Source organism: Sebastes fasciatus, chromosome 16 (genome assembly GCF_043250625.1).
Source record: "Sebastes fasciatus isolate fSebFas1 chromosome 16, fSebFas1.pri, whole genome shotgun sequence".
Lineage (NCBI taxonomy): Eukaryota > Metazoa > Chordata > Actinopteri > Perciformes > Sebastidae > Sebastes > Sebastes fasciatus.
The window spans coordinates 23810130-23822490 of NC_133810.1; the positions used below are offsets into that span (position 1 = coordinate 23810130).

Sequence of the window (12361 nt, forward strand, 5' to 3'; positions counted from 1 at the left end):
AATTGAGTGGTGTTTTACTTTAGAGTTCTTCTTGTACGCAAGTGTGTGTGTGTTCTTAATGTTCTTAATATTGTTCTATATTAAGAAAATAATTTATTTAACCATAAATCAAAGGAAAAACCTAACTAAATGAGAGGAGAACGTATGTTTCTCCATAATCCTCCAATGTAGGAGCTTCCAAGGACTAAGGACTCACTGAATGGCCTATAGTGTGGGACATGAATATCCCGGTTATGAGGCTTATCCCGGTTTTGATCATATTTGGAATATGATGTGATCATAACTGGGATACTGCCATATCCATGTAAACACGTGAATTATACGCCATGGCCTTTGCAGTCCCCATATTCCAAACCATTTTGCTCATGGTGGCCCAACACCTTACTGAGACTGATTTTTTTCTTTTTTCATTGAATTTAATTTCTCCCCCATATGTATAATTAACATGCAGAGCACATTTAGCACCCCACATTAATTTAGCCTACAAAGGGAGATGCAAATTGGATGAAGTAATTACATTTAGAAGAATGTTCAGAGATAAGGATCCATCTACAGGTTCTTATTACTTTTACTTAGACATCTTTAGAAATGCAACTCAATTAGATCCCACTGACAAAATCTATTAAAATAATTTTCTCAGAAAATTCACAAGTATTCTGAAAAGCTATAGGCTTACACATAGCCTAGTTTTGTAGAATGTCCATTAAGTTATATAACCTTTTACGACTTATGGATGAATGACTGAATTACACTTTATCGTGTCATGCATATCCACATCAGGGATATATATAATAGATACATACAGTATACTGTAGGCTACATTTTCAGACAAAATACAAAGAGGAAAAAACAAAAACAAAAATTTCAGACCTTCATTGTCCACAAAACTTAATAAATAAATCTCAATAAACTTAAACAACAAAATTCATCACTGACAAGAACATACACTAAACACAAACAGGAGAAATCAGAGTAAACACCAATTAAATAGTGCATCTCGCCTTCTTTTCCAGACATTAGAGACAAAGTTAGCAAACGTAAACCCATCAAAATTAAGATAAGATAAGATAAGATATACTTTTATTGTCCACGTGGGGAAATTTTTCCTGAACTCCGTCCAACTGCAGTTACAAACACTAAATTAAAACAGCATCAACAACAATAATAAACGATTCCACACAAGAAAGCGAAACAGTTCCACAGAAACAGATCTTTCAACACATACACAGTCCACGTACATAATGACACATACTATCACACACAACATGGCAAGTATTGCACCCAGATAGTGCACTGCACCGTCTACTGTCTTGCACATATTGCACAGACAATAGCCCAATATTACACAGATGCAACATATTGCACTCTCCCAATTTAACATATTGCACTGTCCCTATTTAACATATTGCACTGTCCAAATGTAACATATTGCACTGTCCCTATTTAACATATTGCACTGTCCAAATGTAACATATTGCACTGTCCCTATTTAACATATTGCACTGTCTAACCATATTGCACTGTCCTTATGATAGCTTTATGTTACGAGTTGTTGAGAAGTTTAATAGACATCGGCAGATATCTCCTGCCGGAAGGTAAAAGTAGGTACTCCTGGTGTAAGATGTGAGTTGGGCCTGACACAATTTTCTGAGCATGTCTGATGACAGACTGCTCATAAAGCATCTGGAGGGTAGGGCAGTTTTTGACCCCCATAATCTTCATGGCAGTCTGCACCAGGCGAGAAATCTGTGCCCTCAACTGCACAGTCAGGTTACCGTACCAGGCCGAGATGCCATATCTTATGATACTTTCCAAGACAGCCGGTAGAAAAGTAACATGATTGAACACCCATTCCAATTTTTCATCTATATACCAGAATACTTCTGGGTTTTGTCCATATATCTCATGGAAAATATACATTCCTAAATCATCACTGTAAGTACACTGTCCACTTCCCCCAAATCTATCTATCTATCTATCTATCTATCTATCTATCTATCTATCTATCTATCTATCTATCTATCTATCTATCTATCTATCTATCTATCTATCTATCTATCTATCTATCTATCTATCTATCTATCTATCCTGTATCCTGTGTGTTCTACACAGTGTGCTCCGGTGGGTGGCGCTGTTTCTTTTCTACGTGCCTGCATGAAACAGAGAAGAAGAAGAAGAGAGGAGGCGGAGTAATACCTCCATGTGAGTAACACGTTAGTTAGTGCCCACTAGAAGTAGTTGGTTGTTTCTTCCACCGCAGTCAGGCAGCTTGTCAGCGTTTTAATCTCAACATGAACGGTTTAGACGAGGAACCAATGGCGCCACAGACCTTTCTCTACGGTAAGGTTTTAAATTCTGCACATCATATATGTTATTTCAAGGTGTTTAACGTGAATTTAGCTGTCCTCGTGTTTGACTACTGATATGAGAAAACGGTTTAATGCAGCTGCGAACGGTCCTCTAATGGAAGGTAATGCTCTTATTGTAATAGTAAAGCATTTTAAAGAGTTATGTTGCATATTATGTAGTATTCATCTTGCTATGGTAGCAGGAGGTTGAGTGAGTCTTGGAAAACTGCGCCAGTCTAACACGTGTTTGGCTACCAGCATGGCGGCGCCCATTGTGTGAACAATGTTGATATTTCTGCATTTTCTTTCCACTAAACGTTGGAATTGTGTCCTAGTTTCATTTACATAATGTTTTTGTTACATTTTAAGCTAAATTGACATGTGAGTTTGTTAGCTCGTGGGGGAAAAGCTATTTCAACGTGGTTTTAAACACATGTGCTGCCGACTTCCTCCGCCTGGGTGATAAAGTAGATCCTTTGTAATTAGGTCAATTGGTTTGCTCAAAGCTGTTTGAGCAAACACTTCATCATGTTTGAAGGACTATTAGATGATGTGAATGAATATGCTAACATTGGAAGTCCCACTATTAAGTGTTTCTTTGGATGACCTAGTGTAGTGTAGTGTCTCGTCACCCAGTTTAACCTCTTCTCCTCCTCCTCGTGGGATCAGAACTATATTTAGACATGATTGAGATGTATATTGCAGACAGGAACCAGAGATGGGTTTATAATAACTCTTGTACTGCTGAGATTTTTTTTTTTAAATTAATTCAGACAATAGGAAATAAGTAAAATATCATTTACACGTGTGATATGTGAAATTATTTTGACTAATTATCCCAGTAATAAGTCAAAACCCTTGTTACGAAGCATCAGACACCCATTAGTTCTGTTAATTTGAACCATTTCAAAATGACTTTATAGTTATTTCTCCTAATTGAGGGGGATTCACTGAGCCAAGACCATGTGGAAATATTCATATCAGTAGTCTGTATGTCTCCCTCTAGTGTACATTTGAAATATAGCACTTTTCACCCCTCAATGAGGTGACTTTCCACATTTTTTTTAAGCAAATGACTAATCTGGCACAGATTTGAAATATTAGTATGGTTCAAACTGTCGTTGTCGGAGCACTTTGTGTAAATTGTAATTGATTATTATTTGAAATCTTTTCATCAGGGTGCGTGCTGGAATCTGGAAAGGATGTGGTGTTCAACCCAGAGGACGATGACTTTGAGCATCAGCTGGATCTGAGGATGGTGAGTACCCTGAGATCTGATCAAATAACGCATGTCATTTATTAAAACTTGTTAAGTGTTCTATATTCCTCTGCTGACCCCTATTTTGGTATTTATGAAACCACTTTTGAATTTGTTCACCACTGTGGATTCTTATTTTTTTTAAAATATTGAACAAACATAGGGATACAGTTAATGCAACCCTTAAAAAAAAAAGGTCTCGTATTGCATAGCCGTTACACCCACTATGCACGTTGACAGATGATTGAATAAACCTGATTCCAAGTGATGGAGCAGAAATAGGCATAGTGTCAAATGGCCGACTAAATGAACACTATTCTCTATTGGCAGCCTCTGAGATGGTTCTCATCAACATTTGGAGAGTAAGTGCCTGGATGTGGCAACAGGAGCCAAATGTGAATCAAGCAAAATAGAATTCTAAGTGGTGTTACCAAATGTTAATTAGTAGTTTAAATGTAATGGCGGCTGCTTTTGTAATTTAGTTAGTTCAAATTAGCATCCTGTTTCATAAGGTTCCACCTTCTTGCAGCTTCCCGCGTTTAAGTTACACGCACATTTTCTTTGACAAAATAATTACTATCTACACAACAATAATTACATGCCTGAGCTTGAAACTCAGTTTAACTAAATCAACAGCACAACAAAGTCAATGTTTAGCTTTTTTTTTTTCTGCAGTAGTTTTAGGGTGCAAAAATCTCAGTTCACACTGATTATCAGAATAGGTTATGCATGATTCATGTCTGTCACTTTGTTTCTCACTCATTTTGTTGAATCAGTCAGTATCCCAATGAAAATTCAGAGATGGGCAGCAAGTTGTGCTGCAGTTAATCAAACCTTTTGTATTTATTAATCTTTTCTGGTGTCACAAAGAAACTATTATTATTAATAAATAATAGACCTTAACTGGACCCCGTATGCCGTAAGTGGTGTCGAACAAGTAGAAACTCTACGCTGCATTATCTGCTTTGCTTTCACACCACAAACTGAACCAAACGGGCAAACGTACCAGTTTGTTTCAACAGATTTCAAACAGTTCCGGTACGAAAGCACCCTTAAAGTTAACGCAGAATTACAGCCATCTGTTGCTTTGCCCACTGTAGGCCTGTGTGGACCCCAACACCAAAGATGAACTTCACATGGTGGAGGTGGAAGGACAAGACACAGAGGGTCAGAAAATCAAGGCGGCGCTGGTCTCCCTTAAGCCCTCTACCCTGCCAAGTGTAAGTAAACTGAACACAAAGTGTCTTCTCACTGCGTCAAATTTACAAGTTTAAGGCTGTATTGGTTGAATAATGCATCTCATGTATCCAATATCAACTCGGAAAATGATTAAATTATTTGTTGCAGGTGTGCCTCGGTGGTTTCACAATCACACCCCCAGCAATTTTCCGTCTGAAGGCAGGCGCTGGTCCAATCCACATCAGTGGACAACACCTCGTCAGTAAGTATCTGTCACAAAGAGTGTGGGTGTTTTCACTGGTCAGAAAAACAGTTCTATGTATATTTTCAGTGTGGTTTATTGTGGGGGTTTCTGCATTAGTAACTAGGGTAACACTTCATTTTACATGTCTGCAAAATTTCATGGTAATTAGGTGATATTTAGCAAGTTACCTTTTTGAAATTTCTTTGGAATTACTGTCAAATTACCCCAATATTTACCTCAAAATTTATGAAAGTACTTTGTTTGGCTGTCTTCACTTGGGACTTGACTCTGGACTTTTATTATTATTATTTTATATCATTATAAACATTATTTAATAATTATATTCCGCTATTTCCCAATAAGCAGTAATAAATAGCTGGTGATTTATTTAATACATTTCCAGGAAAATAATACAAATTAATTGATATACTTTATTTCCATGTCTGCTGGTAGATACATTATAATTATCAAATAACGTATTTGTAATTTCTTAAAAAACTCCCTGAATCATTACATTAGCTACCAGGTTACATTTGTGTAGACCATAAGTCACACAATGGTGAGATTTGTGCCTCATCAGAAGTGTCTTCTATTAGTTTTGGTTTTCCAACTCTGATGAAGAGCAGCGCACAGCCGCTTCTCAATCCTAAGGGCCCTATTTTAACGATTGTATGCTATTTTAGCAAATAATTATTAAATAATGTTTATAATAAAGTAATTTTTGATAAATTGAGGTAAATATTGGGGTAATTTGGCAGTAATTCCAAAGAAATTTCAAATAGGTTACTTGCTAATTATCACCTAATTACCATGGAATTTGTGTTACCGAACTAGTTTGAACAAGCTCGTTTTTTTTTTTTTTATAGCACAGCATGTATTTGGTTTTGGTGGTAGTGTTTAAACCTGGTCTAACATTTCTAAATTCATCTTAAAGTGATGGAGACCGATCAGTCTTTTGAGGAAGAGGAGGACGATGATGAAGAAGAGGAGGAGGAAGATGTCAAAACATCAAAGAAAAGAGCTGCTTCCTCTTCACCTGCCAAGTCTCAGGTTTGTTTTACATCCTTCAATATTTCAGTCTCTAATTTGTCAAAATTCAAATGACCATAACCCACTGTTTACCTCCTTGCAGAAAAAAATGAGAATGGAAATGGAGGAGGATGACGACGAAGATGAGGATGATGAGTGAGTGTCAAAGCATTCTAATCTTTACATACACTGAAACCCCAAAATTCAACACTAGAATCAAAAACCTGCCTCTCCGTCCCACCGGGTTTGCGGTGGCGCTAATAAACGATGCACAGATTTATTTTGTGAGTGCAACTGTAGGTCACTAGGGTTGTCACAAGCAAACCAATAATTGCTTTCGGTTTGGATAGTTACAAGAGTGTATTGCCTCTGAACAGCACTTTGATAAGACGGATTAATAAGATGACATCCTTTTATTTGTTATGGTGCATATAGCTCCTGTAGCAGGTTTTGTGCCCATAAAATCAGATTAGTTTGGATGACTCGCGCATCCCCAGTCTGCAGTCCGAGTGCTCGGCACACATATACAGACGAGCAGTGAGAGCGCACAGGGAGCAAGATGCCTGGATATTTATTATTCATTAACAATTTTTAATTCAAACACATCAGTTTGATCAGTTCTAGGTATCCTTTTTATAGCAGTAGCCCATAAGATAGTTTTTTAAAAAAGTAATTTCTAATTATTTCTATTCTTTTATATATTTGTTTTTGCTTTCCAGAAAATGTTTTTCTTTAATACCCAGATGGTAATATGGCACTTTAATGCACTAAATGGGTTTAGTTTTGACAGATAATATTGTATTCAAAATAGATTTCTTTTCTTTAAAAAGAAAGCCAATTAGTTATTCCGTCTTATTTTTATTTTTTTAATTTACTATTGCTCCTTAATAAAGCAGAAGTATTTCTTATCTGATTGCTCAATTTAATTGGTAGAATACTTAATGATAAATTGCTAAAATAATAGATAGCTGCAGCCCTATTTATATCTTAATAACCACTTACAATCTGGCATCAAATTGACAACTTCTTGCCAAAGTTGAATATCCAAATCCTATCATCGTTCTTTTAAAAGATCCCTGAGAATGTCTTGTGTTGCTTTTCTCTTTTCATCAGCCTGATGTTGAATCTTGAAGTGAAATTTAGACATTTGATATGCCGTTAAAGTGTTTGGATACTTTTCTATTTGGCACTCTGACAGCGAGTGTACTTCTGCGCTTTGTTCGCCTGGCTTTGTGTCTCTGATGGAAATGCTGCTCTACGTTAGCTTGATTGGGTTTGTCACTGGGATTGCGTTTTAGCACTGAGGACAAAAATTTGCACCTCAACTCTTACAGGGAAATATTTCGGTTTTCATTGTATGCCTTGTATCAAAGTTAAAGCGCTAGTAATGGCGATAAAACAAAGAGGGACATATTAGTTTAGTCTGCTTAGTTTTTTGGTAAAAGACCAACAGTTCACATTGCATGTAATCTTAACATAATGTGTGTTGGAACAACAGTGGGAGAAAACAAGATATTGCGGCTTCCTACAAGTCTTTCTAGAAGAACTAAGAATGATCGCACATTTATCTGTTCAAAATGTACCTTTTTAAGGGAGATTTGTCAAGTATTTAATACTCTTATCAACATGGGAGTGGACAAATATGCTGCTTTATGCAAATGTATGTATGTATATATATTATTTGAAATCAATTAACACAAAACAATGACAAATATTGTCAAGAAACCCTCACAGGTACTGCATTTAGCATAAAAAATATGTTCAAATCTGACTTGCTGGCTTGACTACAACTTGCCCAAAACTGCATGTGATTAGCATAAAGTGATGGGAGACTCGTGGGTACCCATAGAACCAATTTTCATTCACATATCTTGAGGTCAGAGGTCAAAGAATCCCGTTGAAAATGGCCATGCCAGTTTTTCCCTCACCAAAAGTCGATTTATGCCGTTAAAATGAATTTGTGTTATCAGCGCGTTAACAGTCCCATTTTTTTGTGATTTGGATGGTTCACTTTTTAATCAGATTTCATTTTTTTATTTTTAATCTTTATTTTATTCTTTTTTTTTAGCGATGATGATGAAGACGACGAGGACGAGGAGAGTGAGGAAGAAGAATCACCTGTTAAGGTAAGCACCAATTTCATCCAGTTTTGTCAGTTTCCAGCTGAATGACCCTGCAGTCCTTTTCTCACCAACGGCTGTTTATTTGTTACAGGCCAAGCCGACGCCATCCAAACCAAAAACCCCCGCTCAGAACGGCAAGAGTCCCAAACCCAACACTCCTGCCAAAAAGCAGGTAATGATTAGTTTTCATAAACTGGACCTTTTTTTGAATCTACTGAATAGCATGTGGGCACTACTACTTAACCATTGGATGTAGCCAGTATGTTACAAAAATAAAGCTTTCTCATATCCAACTTAATTTCTCCAAATGGTAAGGTAAAACAAAACTTGTCTCTCTTTCCTAATATCTAAATGTGATGTTCATTATAGGAAAAGAGTCCTAAAGGTAAGGGTGCCAAGTCACCTAAAACCCCAACAACTCCCAAAGCAATTCTAACAGTTCCTGAGATTCAAGCCAAGATGATGGAGGCAGTGAAGAAGGTCAGTATCATTGGAAATCCTTAATTTATTACCATCCATTTCCGTATTACCTGAAAGAGTAATATGTGACATGACTACATTTAAATTTACTCATTGGTTGTAATTCTTTCCATTTTACAGGGAATCATATTACCTAAACTGCAGCCCAAGTTTGAGAACTTTGTGAAGAATGGCCATAATGTCTCAGACCCCAAGGTACAGTACAAGTTTATAGTGCCTGCCAATATTTATCATACCCCCCATTGTTGTCCTAAATTATCTTGGTAAACTTAATAAGTAGACTTTACATGTTTATTTTGAGTTCATTGGCCATAAAACGTTGAATACATTTGAGAAAATCATGCATACATACTTGGTTTACTTGCACTAAACAGGCTGCGTCCAAAATCGCATAATACATACTCAATATGTGTACGATTTTCAACATACTTTTATGTGAATAAACAGTATGTGTCTTTTCTGACGCACTGAACTGTGATTACCACGTCCCTTCTTGAGAGCCTCCTTGCCGGTTGTAGACACATAACCATGGTAACCCCGTACCCATGTGACCAAACGATGATTTGTGAGAATTCTGAACTAATTTAAAAACTACATTATGCCTAGCAAAGTGAAATCTAATACACGTGAGCAGCAGTAAAGTCGCTCTGCACTGGGTGTGCCATTGTTTTCCTATGGGGAGAGCGGCGCCGCCCAACAAGGCGGAGGCACCACAGAACGCTGCGCTCAAAGTTGTGAGACACTGTGACCTCGGTTGCCGCTGACCTCTCAAAGCGCAACCAATGAGATGACTGCAACCGTTGTTGCCTAGAAACGGTGGATGGTCTTTGCACACTTTTTTGATGTTATATTATACCGGCGCTGTGCTTTGACTCTGTAAGGCTCTGCGCCCTGCCTCTCGGTGAACGAAGAGCAAATGTGTATCTGCAGCGTGTAACAATTAGAGGGATTTATTGGCAGAAATGGAATAAAATATTAACTGTTTTCATTAGTGTATAATCACCTGAAAATAAGAGTAGTTGTGTTTTCATTACCTTAGAATGAGCAGTTTAAATCTACATGGGGAGCGGGTCCTCTTCACGGAGTCCGCCATGTCGCACCGCCATGTTTCTACAGTAGCCCAGAACGGACAAACCAATCTTAACTTTTCCTGATTGGGCCGGAGTCAATAACTCATCTCGCTCCCATCGCCGCCGCTCTCTCTCGCTTCACCACTCACTTCCCATGCACACTCTACTCACTGGCTCTGCTCCAGATGACTCTAGATAGGGCCATTTCTGTTTTTTCGTCTGCCACCGTAGCTCTCCAACACGCTTGGCACACTGGAGAAGCTTCAGTTGGTTGCAATTGCCTCACCTCACCACTAGATACCGCCAGATTCTACACACTGCACCTTTTAAATTACAGCATTATTGACGTTGGAGAGCTGCACGCCATTATCCGTCAGGCACTTTGTCGTTACTACCACATTGCATTGTTGGATATTTATGCTGGCGTAGTGTTCAGTATTTGCATATTGTAATATTTCACCAGAAATGGTCTGCAGTTTGCATACCATTGGTCATACTAAGGTTTCGGCCAAATTTGGAAGACAAATCTTAACCAATGGTCTTATATGATTAATGGATCTTAGTTTTGAGATTAAAAAAAAATATATATTTTAAATCCTGTCAATTTTTATGGTAATTTTAGCTAGCATGTTTTTGCATTTTGTCTTTATTCAATAGTTCACAGTAGAGTGATGACAGGGAATGAGCATCTTTCAAATTGGAAGTTGGATGTTGTGTTTTTGGTCCTTGTGAAAACGGACTCAGTCTTTGTTGCTCCAAAAAATGTCAAATCTCACACACAGGATGTCACGTTAAAGTAAATACAGTGAATATATTGTACAGGACCAGATCAGTAAACAATCTGAAAAGCGCTCATTTGTTTTCTAATCAGACATGTTAAATATGTGCCCCATGCTTCGGCCACCGTGTTAACAGTTTTTTGTCTTCTCTTTAGGTCGTTTCCGAGCTGTGGAAGTGGAGACAGACCGTGAAGGATGCTAAATAACCGTCTCAGGAGTTTTATTATCTATTTTTTTTTTATGACTTGTTTATACCCATTGCACCTCTCAAACCCTCTGAAGCCAAACTCAGTGCCTCGCCACTCATCTCTAGGTCCAGTCCAGAGACTAGAGAGAGACAGTGATGTGGACGCTGACCGCACACTGTGGTGTTGTGTTGTCTTTCCTCCTCCGTCAGTCACCCTCTCACTGGGGCAGACAAATGATTTGGTTTGTTGAATAAACCCCCCCGGAGAACCAGCTTACAAATTTGCATCTTTTTGTAAATGTGTAAATAAAATTCGCGCTAGATTGTCGGCACCTGAATATGGAGGACATCTTAATGTGTTTTTTATATATACAGTAATTTGGCCTCATGCAGGAACAAAAAAAATGCATCACACACATAAAGTAACAACTTCTCAACAAATGACAAAACTTCAGCTAATGTTGGCCTCGGCATTTAATGCAAAGTTTTTGACTGACAGACATCAGCAGTAATGATCAAAACATAGATATTGATTGAGCAATACAGATTTTTCTAGTATTGTCAACCATGAACATAAATAAAACTTTGCACTTTTTGAATGTTTATGCTATTGTGAGATTCCTACGGTCAAGATCCCATGACCACAAACTGTCTTAACATAATAGATACATGTCATTTTTATCATGTATTTTACCGTCCCAAAGTCGTCAACCGTGTCACAAATGAAGCATCCTGCACATTTCAGCACTGTAAGTAGAGATTGGTTCGTTTGGGTTGTTTGTATCACCATGACTACTAGCCAATAGGACAAAGGTTGGATATTTAGTCTGAGTGACTGAATGCATGAAGGAATTCCCCAATTAGTTATTTTTTTGTTAACCTGAGTTGCTTAAAACTTTCCAAACAAGGATTTGCAGATGTTACGTTCTAAGAAAACTCCCACCTGTACTCAGTTTGATGAGGCCACAAGTTCTGTGCTCATGTGACCAGTTTAAAGTAACGTTAAAAATGTAAATGTCGATGCATGAGGCCTGTTAAAGTAGAAGATCATTCCATGTTCCCAAGAAACACGTGTAAGTTTGTATGACATATATAAAATATGCTGTGGGTTTGGATGGACTATACCAAGATTCATTAAATAAAAATACTATGTAAGTGTTGCTGTTCTGTTTCTCTGCAATGAGATTCTCTGATGATTTTACCCCTTTTTTTGAAGATAAATTCAGGTATTTGATTATTTTTATGTGCAACAATGGTACTTGCTATTAAAATTTCAAGTATAGACGATTCTTGTTTTGTGTTTCTTTTTAAACATTAAGTGTTGAATCCAAAACATATCTTGAATTTTGCATTAGTTATGGAAGTGTACACAGACAACTTTTTCCTAAAGTTGACTTTCTCCATATGCATGTAGGCAGGAGTTTTAGTAAAGAGTTGATGAGGTGCGTGTTATGTCCTGAGATTCCACAAACTACTGAGGAAATGATACCCCCCCCATCTCAAAATATGTATTCTTGAACTTGTATTTGATTAATACATCTACAAAGAATGCACCTACACCCAATTATTACCATTATTTATATGAATCAAGGAGGACTGTCTTTCCCCAAAGCAAGTTTTCCCAAAGCACTCCACAGTGTATAGATATAAAATCATATGGTAAT

The 12361-nt window shown here is 37.4% G+C and overlaps 1 protein-coding gene across 1 annotated transcript; it reads left to right on the forward strand.

The window, feature by feature from the left end:
* The first annotated feature begins 2169 nt into the window (after positions 1-2169).
* On the forward strand, positions 2170-11982 carry npm1a (nucleophosmin 1a). Its single transcript, XM_074611959.1, has 11 exons — positions 2170-2340; positions 3527-3606; positions 4707-4826; positions 4954-5047; positions 5964-6079; positions 6162-6214; positions 8127-8184; positions 8273-8353; positions 8551-8661; positions 8782-8856; positions 10666-11982. The coding sequence occupies exons 1-11, from the start codon at positions 2292-2294 to the stop codon at positions 10714-10716; spliced, it is 888 nt and encodes a 295-aa protein (XP_074468060.1). The 5' UTR covers positions 2170-2291; the 3' UTR covers positions 10717-11982.
* Positions 11983-12361: the final 379 nt, after the last annotated feature.

Coding starts and splice junctions, on each gene's coding strand:
- npm1a (XM_074611959.1), top strand. CDS start 2,292: ATGAACGGTTTAGACGAGGAACCAATGGCGCCACAGACCTTTCTCTAC. Junction 6,080..6,161: donor CTTCACCTGCCAAGTCTCAG/GTTTGTTTTACA, acceptor ACCTCCTTGCAG/AAAAAAATGAGAATGGAAAT. Junction 6,215..8,126: donor GACGAAGATGAGGATGATGA/GTGAGTGTCAAA, acceptor CTTTTTTTTTAG/CGATGATGATGAAGACGACG.